At 35.6% G+C, this 19514-nt stretch overlaps 2 protein-coding genes across 4 annotated transcripts; both read right to left on the reverse strand.

Moving 5' to 3' along the window:
• Nucleotides 1–2332: 2332 nt before the first annotated feature.
• Nucleotides 2333–18365, reverse strand: LOC127502618 (uncharacterized). The gene is made up of 10 exons (XM_051875645.1): nt 18258–18365; nt 7186–7419; nt 5948–6107; nt 5768–5857; nt 5200–5319; nt 4980–5075; nt 4508–4624; nt 4270–4365; nt 3435–3542; nt 2333–3254 (listed from the first exon to the last, which is right to left on the reverse strand). The coding sequence occupies exons 1-10, from the start codon at nt 18363–18365 to the stop codon at nt 3169–3171; spliced, it is 1215 nt and encodes a 404-aa protein (XP_051731605.1). The 3' UTR covers nt 2333–3168.
• LOC127502926 (uncharacterized) lies at nt 9014–13474 on the reverse strand. 3 transcript variants are annotated; one of them, XM_051876391.1, is made up of 11 exons: nt 13268–13474; nt 12625–12903; nt 11181–11300; nt 10908–11003; nt 10712–10813; nt 10457–10552; nt 10261–10362; nt 10006–10101; nt 9810–9911; nt 9576–9656; nt 9014–9480 (listed from the first exon to the last, which is right to left on the reverse strand). In XM_051876391.1, exons 1-11 carry the CDS (start codon nt 13374–13376, stop codon nt 9476–9478), a joined length of 1188 nt encoding a protein of 395 aa, XP_051732351.1. In that variant the 5' UTR covers nt 13377–13474; the 3' UTR covers nt 9014–9475. The 3 variants fall into 3 exon arrangements, with proteins under 3 accessions (XP_051732351.1, XP_051732352.1, XP_051732353.1); XM_051876392.1 differs by lacking the exons at nt 10457–10552; nt 10712–10813; XM_051876393.1 differs by lacking the exons at nt 10006–10101; nt 10261–10362; nt 10457–10552; nt 10712–10813.
• Nucleotides 18366–19514: the final 1149 nt, after the last annotated feature.

Here is a 19514-nt window from a genome sequence, read left to right on the forward strand (position 1 = left end):
GTACCTAGGCATGCAGACTGCTTCAACAAACATTTGTGAAAGAATGGGTCGCTCTCAGGAGCTCAGTGAATTCAAGCGTGGTACTGTGATAGGTTGCCACCTGTGCAATAAGTCGATAGCTACAGACCTCCAAACTTCGTGTGGCCTTCAGATTAGCTCAAGAACAGTGCATAGAGAGCTTCATGGAATGGGTTTCCATGGCCGAGCAGCTGCAGCCAAGCCTTACATCACCAGGTGCAATGCAAAGCTTCGGATGCAGTGGTGTAAAGCACGCCGCCACTGGACTCTAGAGCAGTGGAGACGTGTTCTCTGGAGTGACGCTTCTCTGTCTGGCAATCCAATGGACGAGTCTGGGTTTGGCGGTTGCCAGGAGAACGGTACTTGCCTGACTGCATTGTGCCAAGTGTAAAGTTTGATGGAGGGGGGATTATGGTGTGGGGTTGTTTTTACAGGGGTTGGGCTTGGCCCTTAAGTTCCAGTGAAAGGAACTCTTAATGCTTCAGCATACCAAGACATTGTGGAAAATTTCATGCTCCCAACTTTGTGGGAACAGTTTGGAGATGGTCCCTTCCTGTTCCAACATGACTGTGCACCAGTGCACAAAGCAAGATCCATAAAGACATGGATGAGCGAGTTTGGTGTGGAGGAACTTGACTGGCCTGCACAGAGTCCTGACCTCAACCCAATAGAACACCTTTGGGATGAATTAGAGCAGAGACTGTGAGCCAGGCCTTCTCGTCCAACATCAGTGCCTGACCTCACAAATGCGCTTCTAGAAGAATGGTCAAAAATTCCCATAAACACACTCCTAAACCTTGTGGAAAGCCTTCCCAGAAGAGTTGAAGCTGTTATAGCTACAAATTGTGGGCCAACTCCATATTAAACCCTACAGATTAAAAATGGGATGTCATTAAAGTTCATGTGCACGTAAAGGCAGGCGTCCCGAAACTAAAAAATATCTTTTTTCAAAAATGTTTTTTTTTTTTACCCAAGTCTCTGAGATCCTGACACCTTGCACTTCTGAAGACTCCAGGTATAGGTCGCAGTTCTAAAAAAAAATGGTGGTGCTGGAGACTAAAGGGTTCCTGATGGTTTTGACACTTAATTCTTCACCTTAATTCTTTTGCAGTTAACATGTGTCTTTTCTTCTCCGCCTGTTTTTGTCTGACCCTGCTGACCCAATGAGCATTTCACTGTCCAATGGTCATGCCTTTACTGCAATTTCTAGTATTGCATTAGTATTGCATCCTTCTAATGTGCATTTAATAGTTTTTGACTTTTCAGTCTGAATTAAATCTCTTTTTTGGCTCATTTTATCTGTAAAAGAAAACATACCTAATAATTATGCACACCTGAATATAAGGCATTTTTTATTTCCAGCTTTCATGAACAATTATGTATCACTTATAAATGATTAAATACAAAATTAATAGTAGTTATTAAGATTAATGTGGTTTGGAATTGGTAAGATGTTCCTGGGAAAAAAATATGATCAGAAAATCAACTTGCCTAATAATTCAGCTTGCACTGTATTTTCTATATGGTGAATGGCACATAATGCACTATATAGGGGATAGGGAATGATTCAGACAGTGTAAATATGCTTTCCATTGGGGTGAAAGAAGTCTGGTTACAACTTAGTGTCACGTGAACCTCCACAGCATGCACACAGTCTGCTCTGGTTCAGAGACATGATAGCACAGAGCTGACCACAGAATGGAAAGCACAGAATTGTGGGATATCAGAGGCAGCAAAGGATACATCTATGCTGCCTTTAAAATATGACAAAATGAAGGTATCTCAGGAGACAGGAAGTGAAGCTAGATTACATTAGATTCAGACATGCCTTGATGCCGTCCTACCTTGGAAGCTCCGAAGCCTCCGAAGGCAGCATTTTTAAGTTTCCGGATGTAGACAGAGTGTGCACGGATCTGCACTTCGGATTCTAACCAGAAAAAGTAGACCATCCGGGTATCTTTGGAATACTCATTTCAACATACTACAATTTGGGATGCACTAATTCAAAATTTGAATACTTTGGACGGATATTATGCAAATTGGGATGCAGAGTTTGTATTTATTTGTTTAAGACATAAACATTCCAATTCTTTACAAAAACATTCCAAAAGAAATTACAAGAAATAAAAGAAATATCAATTCTAAGTCAACCCAAGAAACCAAATCCTACCTGTGAGCAGTCATACAAAAATGAAAAGAACATAAACACACATACATATTAGCATATATTGTAAATAAATAAATAATAAAAAAAACATATATATTAGCATATGTTAACACATTAATTTTTGTGTATTATGGTGGTGGAAATATGCCTTCTTATGCAATCTTTAGGTAAATGTAACATTTAAAATAGGTCTGGTTACACTTTATTTTAAGGTGTCCTTGTTACAGTGTAATTATACATTTAAATACTGAGTAATATTACTTAACTACATGTTAGAATTAGGGTTTGGTTTAGGGTTAGTTGCATGCAATAACACATATTTTATAGTTATTACTATTGTGAGTGCAACAAGCTGACTCACTAGCTTAGGACTTCAAAGTTCTTTTGTACTCAACACAAAATGTCAGTGAATAAAAGTCTTGAATCCAAAGTTCTTCATTTGACTGTTTAATCATTTGACTCTATTAATTAATAATCTCAAAACATAAAAAAAAATAATAATAAAAACTTAGGATCTTTACTTTTCTTACAAATTAACTGTGCAGTTCCGTGTAGGTCAAAAGACTGTGTTGCTCCAAAGTCCAGTGGCTTCTGACTGTTTCGCAGGGTTCTATTTCTTTCATTCTAAATCTAACAGCCAATCAAATTACATTATACTAGATCACTGGCTAACTGTTTACATTCCAATTTCTACGTTTCATTTGCAACACAGGTTTTTCTCAGATTTTACCAAATAAACTCAAAATATTATTACTTCCATAGAAATGGCTTCAACAACTATAGTAATGTAACAAGGACACTGAAAAATAAAATTTAGACTGTTAGGATCAGGCCATCCTAGTGGGTCCCAGTGGGCATTAATAATCTGTGCATAAGACTCTACACCTGTTAACATCAACCTAATTTTTCATAAACATCTCTATATTTTACACCCTTGCACAGTAAAAATGTTATTAACTGCTCCTGGATGCTGTGTATCATCATTAAGGTACAGCCTCCATCTCTGAGACAGTGCCAGTCCATTTAGACTGCTCAGGGAAGTTCACAGTCACTTTGGTGCCATCTATAGCTGTTAAGACATTGGGAAGAAAGACATTGTTACTGCTATACTTTGACATTTCTGTATGTGGTCATTATCTATTGTCTATATTCCAAGAAAGCGTTGTTGACTCTTATGAAACAGAAAATGTTAGCTGTGATTTAAATACTGTAGTTCTTCAACACAATCTAACTGGCTAATAACACTTGCCTACAACAACTCCAATGCTGTGCATGGTGACACTTCCCCAGCCATGTGCTGGAGTGCTGATGGTGGGTTTAACACGGACCCTCGCTCCAGGGCTTAAACTGAGGCATTCTGAATTATAAAGAAATATTTGCAATAATGTTAAAGACATGGAGGAATGGATCAGGATTATTATAATGAACTAAAACTTAGATTATAAAAAATGATAAATATATTTTTTTAAAAACTGAAAAAGATAAGACATTTAAAAACATTAAAACATTTCTCATTTTCATTTAGTTTAACTAAAATAACTAAAACTGAATTTAAAAACCCAAGTTGGGTTGAAAATGGACAAAATTAATAAAACTACCCAGCAGGTTGGGAGTTTTATTTAACTCAACTATTGTTTAAAATTTTACAGTATTGCTTTCTGAAAATGAAGCCAAAATATGTTGGAAATTAACATTTATTAATATGTTTAATAAATTAACATTTATTAATAAGTTTAATGAATAATAATTAAACAATAAACATTTATTAAATTGTTCATTTAAAAATGTTTACCTTTTGGTTATTATTGTTGCTTCTAGTAATTATGTGTCTGATTTTTAATTTCCAAGCTATTTTGGGTTCATTTTAAGCCAGCCATATAGTCATTTTTAAACAATAGTTGGGTTAAATAAAACTGCCCAGCACATTGGCCAAACATTTAACCCATCTGCTGGGTTAAAACAACCCAGTCGCTGGGTTTGTCCATTTTCAACCCAACTTGGGTTGTTTTTAACCCAGCATTTTTTAGATTGTAGCAGTGGTTACATGTTTTTTTTCAATAACATACTAATATCCAGTAGATTACCTGAAACATCACCGCTCATGAGCTCCATCTCTGAAAGTACACCAGTCCAATCCATCTGCTCAGGGAAATACACAGTCAAAGACTCTCCTTGAATTTCTGCAGAAAATAGAAGAAGATATAAATAACCCTAAAATGATTTGATGTATATGTGATGCATAAATTGTGTAATTTCAGACTAAAGTATCTCACAGTATATTAGAATTCAGTAAAATCATTGACGGATATTGAGTGTATTCACTTGTAATGACACCGATGCTGTTGTGAGTGACTGATCCCCATCCATGTTTTGGTTCTTTCACTGAAGATCTCACTCTGACTCTGTTTCCTATCTTGAAGCAGTCATGAGTCGGGGACCCTAAGAAGTAGCGTTACTAGTTAGGAATAAAGTTTACACTATTATATTTACACAAGGCAAACCTACAAGTAAAACATTGAATTGTGAAAAAAAAAATGCTTATAAAACTAAGTAGAAAAAAAAAAAATAGAAAAATACATATATAAATATACTACACATGTGGTGCCATACAAATTAATGTTAGCAGTCTCTTGAAAATATTGTCATTCATCGATATTGTCCAAAAATACACTTTTTAACCACTATTAAATAGACCATGTACATAAAGTAAACTGAATGGAATGGCACACATTGAGCACTGATGAATTACTGAAATAGTATACAACAAAATAACAGCTATATGAGTCAATAATACCTAAATCTGCACTGACTACAAGGTCCATTTCAGAAACTTCACCAATCCAACCTTCCTGCTCAGGGAAATCTACTGTTACAGTCTCACCCTGCACATCTAGAGAGAGAAAATGTTTTAATACATGCCTAATATAAGTGTGATTATAAATTATACTAATCTGAAAGTTCTTAACAATAACTGTATCATCTGTCAGATCAGTGACAGCAGATGATGCCCTTACTTATAACTCTGCCAATGCTTTTACGCTTGACTGAACCCCATAGATATTTTGGAGTTTCAACAGATGGCTTCACACAGACCTTGTCTCCTATTTTAATATTGCAGGTGAGAGTTGAAAATCCTGAAATAAAATGAGCAGAACATAATTTCATAGGCTATCATTTACTTACACAGCAATCTCAAACTTTTAATGCCTCTATAGAGCTGGGTTAAAACAGTATAGCATCCTCGAGTATGTAAATGACACATTTCTGTAGCAAAGACTTTCCATTCAAAAATACTTCTAATCTAATCAGATGTTTGCTGGATAGCTACTACTTAGATGACAAAAACTCTAGTCCTGTTCTGTATATTTAACACATTTATCATCATCAGTTACTGGCTCGAAAAGTTAAAAGTTGACAACCAAACTCTCATCACTGTTAATATCTAAAAGAAGAATATGTAAATGAGTGTGCTGCGCATATTCATTTGTGATGCCTTGCACAATAATGTACCATTTGTGTCCATGAGAATAATACAGATCTTGCCTTTTACCACATCCACACTCTTATGCGTGACACCTTTACCTGACACATGGGTTTTAACAGAAGACTTCACTTTGACACTGTCTCCATCCTTAATGCAAACTGGATTGTTCTTTGTTGCCAGATCTGAAACTGGTACAACATATTATACGCCTTTTTATTACATTATAGGTACAATATATAATAAATATGACCAGTGAAAGAAAGCCTTAGTGATTTTACCTTTTTTTAATGTTTCATTTATTTCCTGGTTGAAAACAGTCTCCAGTTGCTCTTTAAGTTCACAGACAAGTTTGTTTACATCCGTATAAGAGCAGCAAGGCTTAAAAGAGTGACTGGGAAAGCCATTAGACCCAGAAGAAGAGGACACAGACTCATAATTCTGCAGAAAAATGCATTAAATAGTTTAATTAATAAAAATTTAGTTTAGTTTTTCTAATGTGTCATAGACTGGAAAACTTAAAAGTAGTGCAACATGTAGAAAAGATCTATATCTAGCAACATTCACATATCACAATCAATTACTGAGATGCTAGATATTGCCAGTTTTGTTTGTGTGAAACATAAGAACATGAGTCTGTGGTGTGATACAAGACATGAAAAGACATGAAAGTAGCACCGGTTTTAGTTATACAGCATTGCTATAGATAACGGAGAATATTGGGAACTATCTGACCGATGAATACTGAAAATGACCAATCAAAATGAAGCATGCCAGAGAGCTGTGTAATAGAGTGCAAGTCACTTTTTCAGCAGCCTTGGTTTCCCATATGAAATTTTATGAAGTCTTTGTTAAAGAGTTATAAGCCATGAACCAAACCAAGCAGCTATGAGGAAAATCACAAAATTACCTACTTTGATCCGAAACAAAAAAATATTTGATAATTGGACAAACAGTCAAAGATTCAAAACTGTGTCAACGGCTTTAATGAGAGAAAGATTTACAGTACCTCGAAGCATTGCGAATCACATAATTAAAAAATACAAAACGATGGAGAAATATAAAAACATTGATTAAAATATGTTGACTGTGTATAGCTATAGAAACAAGTTTAAAATATATGCAAATATTTAAATAGTTTGAGAATGAAGGTGCTTCATGGGAGTGGGCGGGTGCTAAAGGGTTCTCTTGGCATTATTTATTTGTTTCGATTCTCTGATTGGTGGAGATTTCTCTGCAGAATCATGAGTAATGTAGTTTTGCGCAAGGAAAACCACTGTTGAACATGAATATTTAAAAAATAAGTTGAAATAATGCTGACTGGCGGCTTCAACAGAAGCATATACCATCAATTAAAAACCTAGAAGCTCACAGTATCTCTGTCTTTAAAGTTATCATTAAAAAAAAAAAATCCCCATATGTATGAATGGGATTTTTATTTCCAGAACCTGGCTGAACTCTATAATGTATGATAACTCAGACTCTTAATATATAATCACATTGCGTATGGTGGTTGTACCTGAAGAAATTGGATGTTGTCATCTGTCTGTAGAAGTGTATCTAGGACTCCTTCCCTCTTCTTCAGCTCAGTGATTTCCTCCTCCAGCTTATCTTGTAGTTTTGCACCTTGGTCCAGATCAGCCTTTTCTTGAGCTTTTATCTTTTCAATTACTTCATTACTTTTTTTCTCAATAAGTTTGACTAATTCAGTGAAGACTCTCTTACTGTTCTTCACAGCGTCCTTTGCAGAATCCTGATGAGACAAAAACAAAAACAAAACCAAAATGTTATCTTTTCAGTGTTATTTAAAATTACAAGATCCATCACCCCAGTGATTAACCCTTGTGTCAGCTGATAAATGTGGAGTCATTTGGTTTAAAAGTGAAGATTATTTGTTTTACCCTAGAACTTATTGAATGGGATGTGATGTCCATTTTCATCTTCTGCAGCTCTTTTTCTTTTGCCTGGATTGTCTGCTTGACTTTTGTCCGAGTGTCTGTGAGTTTCATCTAAGGGCAAATCAATCTGTTTAATCTCACTGAAAACATTTATGAAAGCATTTTATAATTAGGTTAATTTACGAGTCACTGAAGAAAAGATTATAGACATCTTCACCTGTTTCTCATTGCGCTCTATTGTAGACGGCACTGTGTCATGACCCTTATGGTCATCCATTAAGCAGTGCATGCAGACACAAATCTGGTCTGTTCTACAGTAAACCTCAAGGAGCTTGTCATGTTTGGAGCATATTGGCATGACGGTAGCTTTCACCAGCTTGTGTTTCTTCAGGGCTGGAACATTATAGTGTGGATTCAAGTGTGTTTCACAGTAAGAGGCTCGACACTCCAGACAAGACTTGACCGCTTTGAACACTTCTCCAGAGCAGAAATCACACGCAATCTCTCCAGGTCCAGCAAGACTTTGAGCTTCTGACACTTGTAGCTTTGTGCTCCTCAGTTTCTCCATTATTTCAGCAAGTATTGTATTTCTGTTGAGCGGAGGCTTTGAATTGAAGGTCTGTCTGCACTGCGGACATTTATAGGTCGCTTTCTGATCTTTTGTATTCCAGCATTCATTGATACAGCTCATACAGTAACTGTGTCCACAAGGAATTGTCACGGGATCGTTCAGCAAGTCCAAACATATCGAGCAGCTGTACTGATCGTGATCTCCGAGTATAGCCTCTGCCATGTCTTTATCAAAAGCTACTTGTGTCAGAAAGAACCGTGAACTGAAGTGAAAGTAAAAGTTTGAGAATGAAAGTGAAAGCATGGAATGATTCGTCATAGCAGTCTTCACACCATAGGCTATATTAAAATTGTAAGAGCTTATTTATGTAAGATGGTAAGCGTAAAAAAATATATAATTTTTTTTTCTTTTTCTCATCAGAGAAAGATACCAGCGTGCTTCAGGTCAAAGTGGTAGATCTTTGAATTTTTAACTTAAGTGGTTTTCAGTATCACCATTAGATGGAGACACCGATTAATATCTGCTCTTTATAGCCTAACTGTGAACAACTCCTCTTAAAATAGGTAGGCTACTTACAAACTCCAAAGGATTTAATCTAATTTAATCACATTTCCTCTTTTTCAAACAAACAAGAATTTTTTTAGCGTTTATGCAATGCAATAAAGAGCGAAAATGCTTAACAGCGTAAATTCTCGAGTCACGCAACCACAGAGCATGATGGGAAATGTAGTTTTGTCGCACAAGACAAAATGCACACCAGTTAAACTGTTGGTCAAGACGACTAATTTATAAGTAATAACAATTCGCTTCCGTTGTTTATTTGGCACATCCTCATCTGGGTCACACATATAGTATGAAAAAAAATTTTTGAGCACAGGTTGAATATATTAGCACAGTTTATTAAGTTCACTCAAAAGACAAAAATAGGCTACTAATGTAGCAGGACTATTTCCATTTGTTTATGGTATTTTGACAGGGAATTTTTATTATTAAAAAATATATTATCAATTATATTTTATTTTAATATTATTAAATGTATAATTAATTATTTGTTGAAACTGAATGAAAACTAAATGAACAAAATTCTGTATGTGCACATTCCCTGAGCTGAAACAAATTTCAATTCATAATTTACAATCAATGTTATATAGCCTACCTCTTAAGAAAGAAATGTAAAATATATTCTTCTGACAGATGTGAACAAAAATGAATTATCTGAAAGAGACACATGACTACAAACTTACAAAAAAAAACAAAAAAAACACAAGTTTCTTGTGACCAGATCGCAAAAGCAAAAGCAGGGAAGTCCACAGTCACATCATCATGAGGATCCTGAAACGTCAGCCTGTATAGATAACAGAAAGGCTTAAGATTTTGGTTGCAGGTTGGTCGCAAACTAAAACTAATTCAGAAAAAAAAATATGTCTTAAGGTAACTGACCTGAATCATCTGTCAATTCCATTTCAGAGAAAATCCCTGTCCAGCCTTTGTGTTCCGGGAAATCCACAATCACATTGATATCTGGCCAGATCAGAGGACAAACCTACTTACAATACATTTTTTTCTAAGAGCAACTCCATGTATACTAAATGTAAATGTGAATGTTAAAAATATGAAAGTAGTTTATATCTCCTTAAGTGTGTTCTGTCTATGAGAATAATACACAGATCTTGCCTTTTACCACACCCACACTCTTGTGCGTGGCACTGCCCCAACCATGTTTTGGGCTAGTTATGGAAGGTTTCACTCTGACTCTGTCTCCAACCTGGATGTCAACTGAAATGTTTTTGTTGACAAATCTGATATAAGTAAAATATTACAGAAAGCATTTTCACTTACAAATACAATCAGATGCATATAGGAAGATTACCTGTACAAGTGCCGGTCACAAGCTCCATTTCTGAAATTATACCTTTCCAGTTTTTTTGCTCAGGGAAATCAATAGTCAAAGACTCACCCTGAACTTCTGCAGAATTTAAAAAGAAATTATCAAAATCATCATAAATTCCTCAAACATATGTACTTTATTCTCACTCTTTGAGATATGTTAAAATGTTAAAAATATGAAAGTAGTTTATATCTCCTTAAGTTTGTTCTGTCTATGAGAATAATACACAGATCTTGCCTTTTACCACACCCACACTCTTGTGTGTGGCACTGCCCCACTTATGTTTTGGGGTAGTTATGGAAGGTTTCACTCTGACTCTGTCTCCAACCTGGATGTCAACTGAAATGTTTTTGTTGACAAATCTGATATAAGTAAAATATTACAGAAAGCATGTTCACTTACAAGTACAGTCAGATGCATATAGGAAGATTACCTGTACAAGTGCCGGTCACAAGCTCCATTTCTGAAATTATACCTTTCCAGTTTTTATGCTCAGGGAAATCAATAGTCAAAGACTCACCCTGAACTTCTGCAGAATTTAAAAAGAAATTATCAAAATCATCATAAATTCCTCAAATATATGTACTTTATTCTCACTCTTTGAGATATGTTAAAATGTTAAAAATATGAAAGTATTTTATATCTCCTTAAGTTTGTTCTGTCTATGAGAATAATACACAGATCTTGCCTTTTACCACACCCACACTCTTGTTTGTGGCACTGCCCCAATTATGTTTTGGGGTAATTATGGAAGGTTTCACTCTGACTCTGTCTCCAACCTGGATGTCAACTGAAATGTTTTTGTTGACAAATCTGATATAAGTAAAATATTACAGAAAGCATGTTCACTTAGAAATACAATCAGATACATATATGAAGATTACCTGTACAAGTGTCGGTCACAAGCTCCATTTCTGAAATTATACCATTCCAGTTTTTATGCTCAGGGAAATCAATAGTCAAAGAGTCACCCTGAACTTCTGCAGAATTTAAAAAGAAAAGATAAAAATCATCATAAATTCCTCCAATATATGTACTTTATTCTCACTCTGTAATACACAGTGAGTCTACTTTTTTATTTATTTATTTATTTTAGTAAAAATCACAATGTCTTATGCATGCCTAATATTAGTGATTAAGACAGTCAGTACTCCTACTTTTAACAACACCAATGCTTTTGTGAGTGACTGCTCCCCATTTGTGTGTTGGAGTAACAACAGATGGCTTCACGCGGACTTTGTCTCCAATCTTAATACTGGACTCCAGACCTGAAGATCCTGAAATGCAAATAGTGTTAAAAAGGTCTGAGAGGAGATTTAATAGCTACGACTTAAATGTCGTAGACACACTATGATACTGTGTATTATTACCAAACTCATCATCATTGGTTACTAGCTCCATTTCAGATAAAAATTTCTTTCCAATTTGCATATTCAGGGAATCAGATTATCACATTTAATGTCTACTCTAAACAGAGAACAAGTTCATATTGTAAAGCATACACTTGAATGAGGATTATTTAACAATAGGTTATTTATCTGAGGGGAAAAAACAGATCTTGCCTTTTATCCCATAAACATTAAATATATATACACGGTGACTTTTTATATTTCTAATATTCCTATTAGATCGATAGATCGATCTATCTGTCTGTCTATCTATCTATCTATCTATCACGCTAGCAACATGTTAACGTTGTGCTAATTCATGCTAGCAATGTGTTAAAACATGTTAATTCATGCTAAAGATGGGAGGGAGCCCCAGGATAATAAATCCTCTCGTTTTTCATTTTCCATCCGTTCAAAATGTCAAATAAATGTCAAATAAACTTCGAGAGCACTCCACAAGTTATGTTTGTACCATCTTGATACTCAATATTGATCGGGTGAATGCACGTTTTACACAGTTCAGTGTTCATTGTTCCATTCTAAACTAATGTGCTGCTACATTGTAGCACACAAACACAAATACAGACAGTAGCTCACACATCAAGTGCAGATCGCAGCCACACAGAAAGTTTCAGGAGCGGTTATGTTTATTTTCACCCACACGAACACAAATACAGACAGTAGCTCACACATCAAGTGCAGATCGCAGCCACACAGAAAGTTTCAGGAGCGGTTATGTTTATTTCACCCTCTGGATACTCAGTATTGCTATAGGGTGATTGCATGTTTTACACAGTTTATTGTACAGGTAAGTTAATCGCCATTCTTATGCGCTACTACATTGTAATGCACACACATACAGACAGCGCACAAGCCCCAAAGCGGGATCATTTTCACTTGCATCCTCATGAAAGTTTGTCAATATTGTATGTGTTTAAAGGCTTGCCAATTTGAACATTCAAGCGATTTTAGACCATCTGATGTGTATCATTATATTGAACTAATGCGGCGATACATTATGGCACACAAACACACATAAAGACAGTAGCTCGCACACCACATGAAGATTGCGCTCACAGAGAAACATTCAAGAGAGCAGAAACTCATTGTCAGCACTTTCGGGCTTTCTCAAGCCAACTTCAAAGGTTGTTTACAATTTTAGCTCAGTTGTGTTGTAAAGTGCAAATATACATATAAATCCATTTGTCCAAACCTTGTTCATTTAACTTCCTTAGTTCAAGCTCCAGCTCTAATTTCTTTTGACTCAAAGAGGTGAAGTTGTTCTGCAGTTGGTCTTTTTCAAACATTAGATCAGTGTAATTGTCCTGTAAGCTGTTGATAGTCTGATTGAATTCTTCAGCTGTGTTCTTGTAACTCTTTAACAGGTCTCTCTCTGCTGTGATGGTGCTGTGCTGCAGTATGATGAAGACCAGCAGAAGAACACAAATGAGCCCGAGACACGCTGTCGTCAACACCAAACATCTACTTCCTCCTGACAAACAGGACGAAAACACAATTATCAGTGAATATCCTTAATATTATTAGAAATTAAGTTTCAAATCAATATTTTTAGGTAATCTACCCTGGTCATTAGATAATGCTGTAGATAGTTTTACAGTAGCCTATATCCTTTTGTAAGACAAACATTGCTATACAGTAAAATATCCAAATAAGAATATGGTGTAAAAGTTTAAAAAAAGAAAAAAAAAAAGAAGGACACCTGTTAATAAATTAAATATAAAACAATAACATATTGTTCTTAGAAAATATATTTGAAATTGTACGTAACAGTTCCTCAAACAATTTCCTCAAACTTTAGTGACACCATTTTTTGCTTAAAGTAATTTTCTGCTTACTGCGCTTTTCATCTTTTCCTTCATCCTTGCTTTTATTCTGTGTTTGAGGTCCAAATGTGTCCTTAATATCTCTGAGTTCAACATTTTGATAAATGTCTTCCAAATCCATTATTAGCTGTGTCTGACAGTACGTCCAGTGCTTGAAGTAGAAAAAATAAGTGCCGGTGTCCCCGCTTGGTGGGTGGTGGGGAGTGGTGGTGGGTGGGGTGTAGATGTTTGTGTGTGTGTGAAAAAAAAACTGAAACTGAATATTGATTTAATTTCAAATCATTTTAACTACCTTGATCATATTCACTGATATTAATTTAGAATATAGACAAACCTTATATTACTGTAATTGTCTAGACTGGCAATATGTTTACTCTGCCCTATATTAAACCATTCCTTTTTTTTTCTATATTTAAAAAAAAAAAAAAAAAAAACTGAACATGAATCTATCAATTTGCCATTTCTATAATTCAAAAACCACAAATGTCTTTACTCTAAAGCTATAAATCTCACAATCAGCTGCTGCGTCATTATTTAGTAGAACGAAATAACTACATGATGTTTCTTGGTCTCATTCACTCTGATAAGCAGTTTAAATCAGTGCATTGAGTGCTGTAAATATTTTCATGATTTGTTATCACAACTTTTCACAATTTTTTTGTCAAACAAGCTTAGGTTCACAAATGTTGTTCAGATAACATAATATTTTGAGTTTCTGCTGAATAAACTAATCTCTTTCTTTGTATCAACTCAATTTTTTAGTTTAAATGAACTCAAATTTTAAGGCAGCCAGGTTAAACCAACAAATCATTTTTACAGTGTGATTGTGTCTTTAATAATTTCTGTGCATGAAGTTAATCTAATACCACATCCACAATAATAAGTTTTAATTTAAAAATCACAATTTCAAGTGAAAATAACGTTTTCTAAAGTGTCTTCACATTCCATTTTCCCTGGAGGAAAAACAATGATGAGAGGTAAATGCAGCAAAGTGGATAGGACTGTACAGTGGATAGGAAACTGTCTCATATCATTTCTGCATCACATTATGTAAACAGCATTTATGACAAAGAACTGCAGATGCAGATATCATGACAATCTACTGATAAACACACACCCCATCCTCTGCTTCTGATGCTGGCGCTGCGCCCCTGCAGACTGAGGAACACGCTGGCCCACTTCAAGCACTGAGTAGGCTACATCTTCACAGATGATAGTGTTAAAACTTCACCGGAAGTGGTTACATTTCACACTGGCTTTCGACAAGAATAAAGACATTCAGTGCAACTTAAAACTGTCTGCAGACCCATATGACTATTTTTGTGTATTGTACATTGTTACGGAATTTTATAATTAATCATAACTAACATTTCTTTTCCTTGCAGGATCAACATTTATTTGTTTTGAAAAATAAGTGTCACCAACACTTTGGCCAAAGACATGTCCGAATAAAAAAAGGGGAAATGAAACTACAGTTGTCTAAATTTATAAACGCATGACTAGAGTAAAAAAGTGAATTAATCAAAAAATCCAGATTTGCTTTTACTTAGTAATGTTGTGGAGAAACATTATCTCTTCCTTACAAATGAAGCTCAAGAGGCAGAATTCCAGAACTCAAAATAAGACTTTATTGTACAATGCAACAAAGCCAGGATGCCTGCAGGACATCTCAGTTTGTCTCTGGCCAGGGCGCCATTCTTATAGCCTTTTTCTTGTCTGTTCTTATCAGGGTTCTGATGCATAGAGAATTCTCTACCACGACATTCAACCACATTTAACAACATTCAGCTTCAAAAGCCAATAAGAGGAATCTGTGACCACTCAAATGGACTCAAACACCCTTAAACAGGCCAAACTGGACCTTTGTTTGGATGATGCAGGAAATAGCAGCAAGTGCCCTGGGTGCTTCTCAATATCTCTCCTTGTTTCCTCGATCCTCCATCCTATGACCCGGACACCGATCGAGCTCAGCCATCTTGTAGGACATCTCAATTCTATAATTGCACCGCGAGGAAGTGAGGAGTGAGGAAGCTTACAGAGGAGTCATGAGCGAGGATACACAGGTGTATCCTTTGCGGAAGTCTTTCTAGTCGAGAAACCTGACACACGTATACATTCTCCTCCCACGTCACATCTGTCAACAATAATTTAAATGTATTATTTTGTACAATTTTTAAATAAACTTTACATCTCACATATTTCAATGGGACATCTTGCATTATTATTTATTATGATTTTTTTTTTTTAAATAACCAAACTTTAACAACATAAGGGCAAGATCCCTCGAGCGCAGCTGATGATGCCTGACGTGACGCTCGACTGATCAAGAACATACCAATATACAAATAACATTTCCTTCGATTCCTCCTTCCTCGTTTTCTTTCTTTGCATCCTCCCCTCACATCCTACGAAGCTGTGATGCGAGGAAAGGAAAAGAGGAAACACACACAAGAAATGAGAAGCACCCCCTGAATCTAATGTTTCTGTTCCTCTCTGATCACTTCAGTCTGCTAAACCTGCTCTCTGCTGCGCCCTGCTGGACTAACGCAAATCTCTCCATATGTAGTGCAATAAAGCAGACACACAATGAAATATGAAATTAAAAAAGAATGCTGTGAAAATAATGTCAATTGGCCACTCTGGGTGGAGTCTGAAGGCATCAGTTTAACGCAATCCTCATCTCCACCTGCATTATTTGGCTCATCTTCATACCAAAACCTGAATAATAGTGTAAGCTTATTACAGAAGCTATAGTGAAAGTGCAAAAAAGTAATGACTTTGGCTGTGGTGTTTGAGGAAGCCTCATGTTTAAAATACATCAACAGTGGTTTTCTGTGAGTGTTTTATCACTTACTCTTGTTTCAGTGTTGAATTATCTACCCATTTCATGATCCCCTTGTTCTTAATGTCAGGCAAACCAATCCACACTCTCCTTAAAGAATAAAGATATGAACCTCTGTGTGTGAATAAAAACAGGAATAAGGGAGATTCCTCTCATTCATTAACAGACACTCACACAAAGTCACCTGATTCACTTCAGTGTTGATAATGGTAATACTCTTTTAGTTTAACTTAATGTACTAAAATAACTAAAACTGAAATAAAAATGAATTATAAAAATCTATAGACATATCAAAACATATATTTAATAATATATTTACATTGAAAATGTGAGAAAAACTAATTCAAATTATTAATAAAAATTATAATAGTGTCTCAATTATATTAAAATAACAGGGAAATCCACAGTCAAAAAACTCTCCCTGAATTTCTGCAGAAAATTGATATCAATAAAATGATTTGATGTGTATGTGATGCATAAATGATTGTGTAATTTCAGACTAAGATATCTCACAGTATGTTAGCATTTAGTAAAGTCACATGCGTGTATTCACTTGTAATGATGCTGTTGTGAGTGACTGATCCCCATACATGTTTTGGTTCTTTCACTGAAGATCTCACTCTGACTCTGTTAAGAAATCTGTAAAGAAACCCTAAGAAGTAGCGTTACTAGTTAGGAATAAAGTTTACACTATTAAATTTACACAAGGCAAACCTACAAGTAAAACATTGAATTGTGAAAAAAAAAAAAATGCTTATAAAACTAAGTTGTGTAATAGAAAAAAAATTAGAAAAATACATATATAAATATACTACACATGTGGTGCCATACAAATTAATTAGATCAGCCAAAAATATCAGGACACTGATTTTCATAATAAAACAATGGGCTATGTTGCACAGATTTGTAATATTTTGACGATATTGTCATTGTGTAAAAAATACACTTTTTAAACACTATTACATCAATGCTTGGACCATGTACGTACAGTAGAGTAACTCGAATGGAGTGGTATACATTGAGTGCTGATGAATTATTGAAATTGTACATAAACAAATAACTTATCAGTGCAAACTTTATACAGGCATAGCATCCTCGAGTATGGCAATTTTGTGGCAAAGAGTTTCAATGCAAAAATACTAATCCAGTTCAGATCTAAACAGATGTTTGCTGGATAGCTACTACTTCAATGACAAAAACTCTAATCCTGCTCTGTATATTTACCATATTCATCATCATCAGTTACTGGCTCTATTTCAGAGAGAATCCCTTTCCAGCATGCGGATCCAGGAAAGTCGACAACCTAACGCTCATCTCTGTGAGCAACTACGTTACTAATGTGTTATCATTAAAGGAACACTCCACTTTTTTTTGAAAATAGGCTCATTTTCCAACTCCCCTAGAGTTAAACAGTTGAGTTTTACCGTTTTCAAATCCATTCAGCCGATCTCCGGGTCTGGCGGTACCACTTTTAGCATATAGCATAGTTCATTGAATCTGATTAGACCGTTAGCATCTCGCTCAAAAATGACCAAAGAGTTTCGATATTTGATATTACGCAGCGCCTGTGACCCGGAGATCGGCTGAATGGATTCGAAAACGGTAAAACTCAACTGTTTAACTCTAGGGGAGTTGGAAAATGAGCCTGTTTTAAAAAAAAAGTGGAGTGTTCCTTTAAAAATCAAATCCCCCTATGGCTGAATGGGATTTTTATTTCCAGAACCCAGCTGAACTCTATAATGTATGATAACTCACACTCTTAATATATAATCACATTGCGTATGGTGGCTGAAGAAAGTGGATGTTGTCATCTGTCTGTAGAAGTGTATCTAGGACTCCTTCCCTCTTCTTCTCAGTGATTTCCTCCTCCAGCTTATCTTGTAGTTTTGCACCTTGGTCCAGATCAGCCTTTTCTTGAGGCTTTTTTTTTAATTACTTCATTACTTCTTTTCTCAATAAAATTGGCCAATTCAATGAAGACTCTCTTACTGTTCTTCACAGCATCCTTTGCAGAATCCTGATGAGAACCAAAATAAAACCAAAATGTTATCTCTTTAATGTTGTTTACAATTACAAGATACATTACCCCAGTGATTAACCCTTGTGTCAGCTGATAAATGTGGAGTCATTCCGTTTAAAAGTGAAGGTTATTTGTTTTACCCTAGAACTTATTGAATGGGATGTGATGTCCATTTTCATCTTCTTCAGCTCTTTTTCTTTTGCTGGGATTGTCTGCTTGACTTTTGTCCGAGTGTCTGTGAGTTTCATCTAAGGGCAAATCAGTCTGTTTAATCTCACTGAAAACATTTGTGAATAACATTTTATAATTAGGTTAAGTTAAGTCATTCATTTAAGTCATTGAAGAAAAAATGATGGACATCTTCACCTGTTTCTCATTGCGCAGACACAAATCTGGTCTGTTCTACAGTAAACCTCAAGGAGCTTTTTTTTTTTTTTTTTTTTTTAAGAACTTATTAACAATACAAAAAAACAGGCACCAACGACAAAGCTCCAAAAATAAATGGGAGAGGAAAAAAAGGACATTCACAAGACGCCAAATACAACCTCAAGGAGCTTGGAGCATACTGGCATGACGGTAGCTTTCACCAGCTTGTGTTTTCCTCATAAAAGAGACGAGCGTTCTTTAAGTCAAAGTGGTAGATCTTTGATTTTTTTTTTTTTTTTTAACTTATTTGGTTTTCAGTATCACTAGATGGAGACACTGATTAATATCTGCTGTTTATAACTGTGAACTTTAACAACAACTCTTAAAATGGGTAGGCTACTTACGAACTCCAAAGTATTTAATCTACATGTTACACATTTCTTGTCCTCTTTTCCAAACAAACAAGAAATCGTTTTAGCATTTATGAAAAACAATAAACAGCGAAAAAGCCTAAACGAAGAAAGTAAATGCGCGAGTGACGCACGCAAAGAGCAAGATGGGAAATATAGCTTTTTCTCCCAAGACAAAATGCACATCAATTAAACTGTTGGTCAACACAGTACCGTCGCAAGGGCTGTGCCAAGTGTGCGACCGCACAGGGCCTCGCGGCTCGCGCCAAAGTAAAGTGACAGCTGACTTGATGTAAAGCCAATAGTTAAAGATGTTTTTGTCCCTCGAAATACTATAATACTATAAAAGCCATAGCTAAAAGTGAGACTATGTGTATCGTGACTGTATTATTCTGCTTGTTAAAAAGTGCATTATGCAGTAACTAACTTACAATGGCTCTGAGCGTGTGCGTGTGACCGTGATTCACGCGCATACATGTCAGTCAGCACGGCGGAGGGATCCGTTCGCTCAACCCAGAATTCCCTGAACAAAGTTAGCAACGAAGAAGGAGACCTAGGCCTAATTGAAAGGGGGTGGAGAAACTGAGTTAGCAAAGATTCATTTTTTGATGTAAGCACAAC

Source organism: Ctenopharyngodon idella, chromosome 20 (assembly GCF_019924925.1).
Source record: "Ctenopharyngodon idella isolate HZGC_01 chromosome 20, HZGC01, whole genome shotgun sequence".
In the NCBI taxonomy this organism is placed as follows: domain Eukaryota; kingdom Metazoa; phylum Chordata; class Actinopteri; order Cypriniformes; family Xenocyprididae; genus Ctenopharyngodon; species Ctenopharyngodon idella.

Excerpts from the sequence above, each read along its gene's own strand:
- LOC127502926 (XM_051876391.1), bottom strand. The coding sequence starts at position 13,376 with ATGGATTTGGAAGACATTTATCAAAATGTTGAACTCAGAGATATTAAG. Across the intron at positions 11,004-11,180 it reads AAGCATTGGTGTTGTTAAAA|AAGTTCAGGGTGACTCTTTG; the intron begins GTAGGAGTACTG and ends TAAATTCTGCAG. Across the intron at positions 10,363-10,456 it reads TGTGACCGGCACTTGTACAG|TTGACATCCAGGTTGGAGAC; the intron begins GTAATCTTCCTA and ends AAAACATTTCAG.
- LOC127502618 (XM_051875645.1), bottom strand. The coding sequence starts at position 18,365 with ATGAAACTCACAGACACTCGGACAAAAGTCAAGCAGACAATCCCAGCA. Across the intron at positions 6,108-7,185 it reads ACAACATCCAATTTCTTCAG|AATTATGAGTCTGTGTCCTC; the intron begins GTACAACCACCA and ends ATTTTTCTGCAG. Across the intron at positions 5,320-5,767 it reads TGTTAAAACCCATGTGTCAG|GATTTTCAACTCTCACCTGC; the intron begins GTAAAGGTGTCA and ends ATTTTATTTCAG.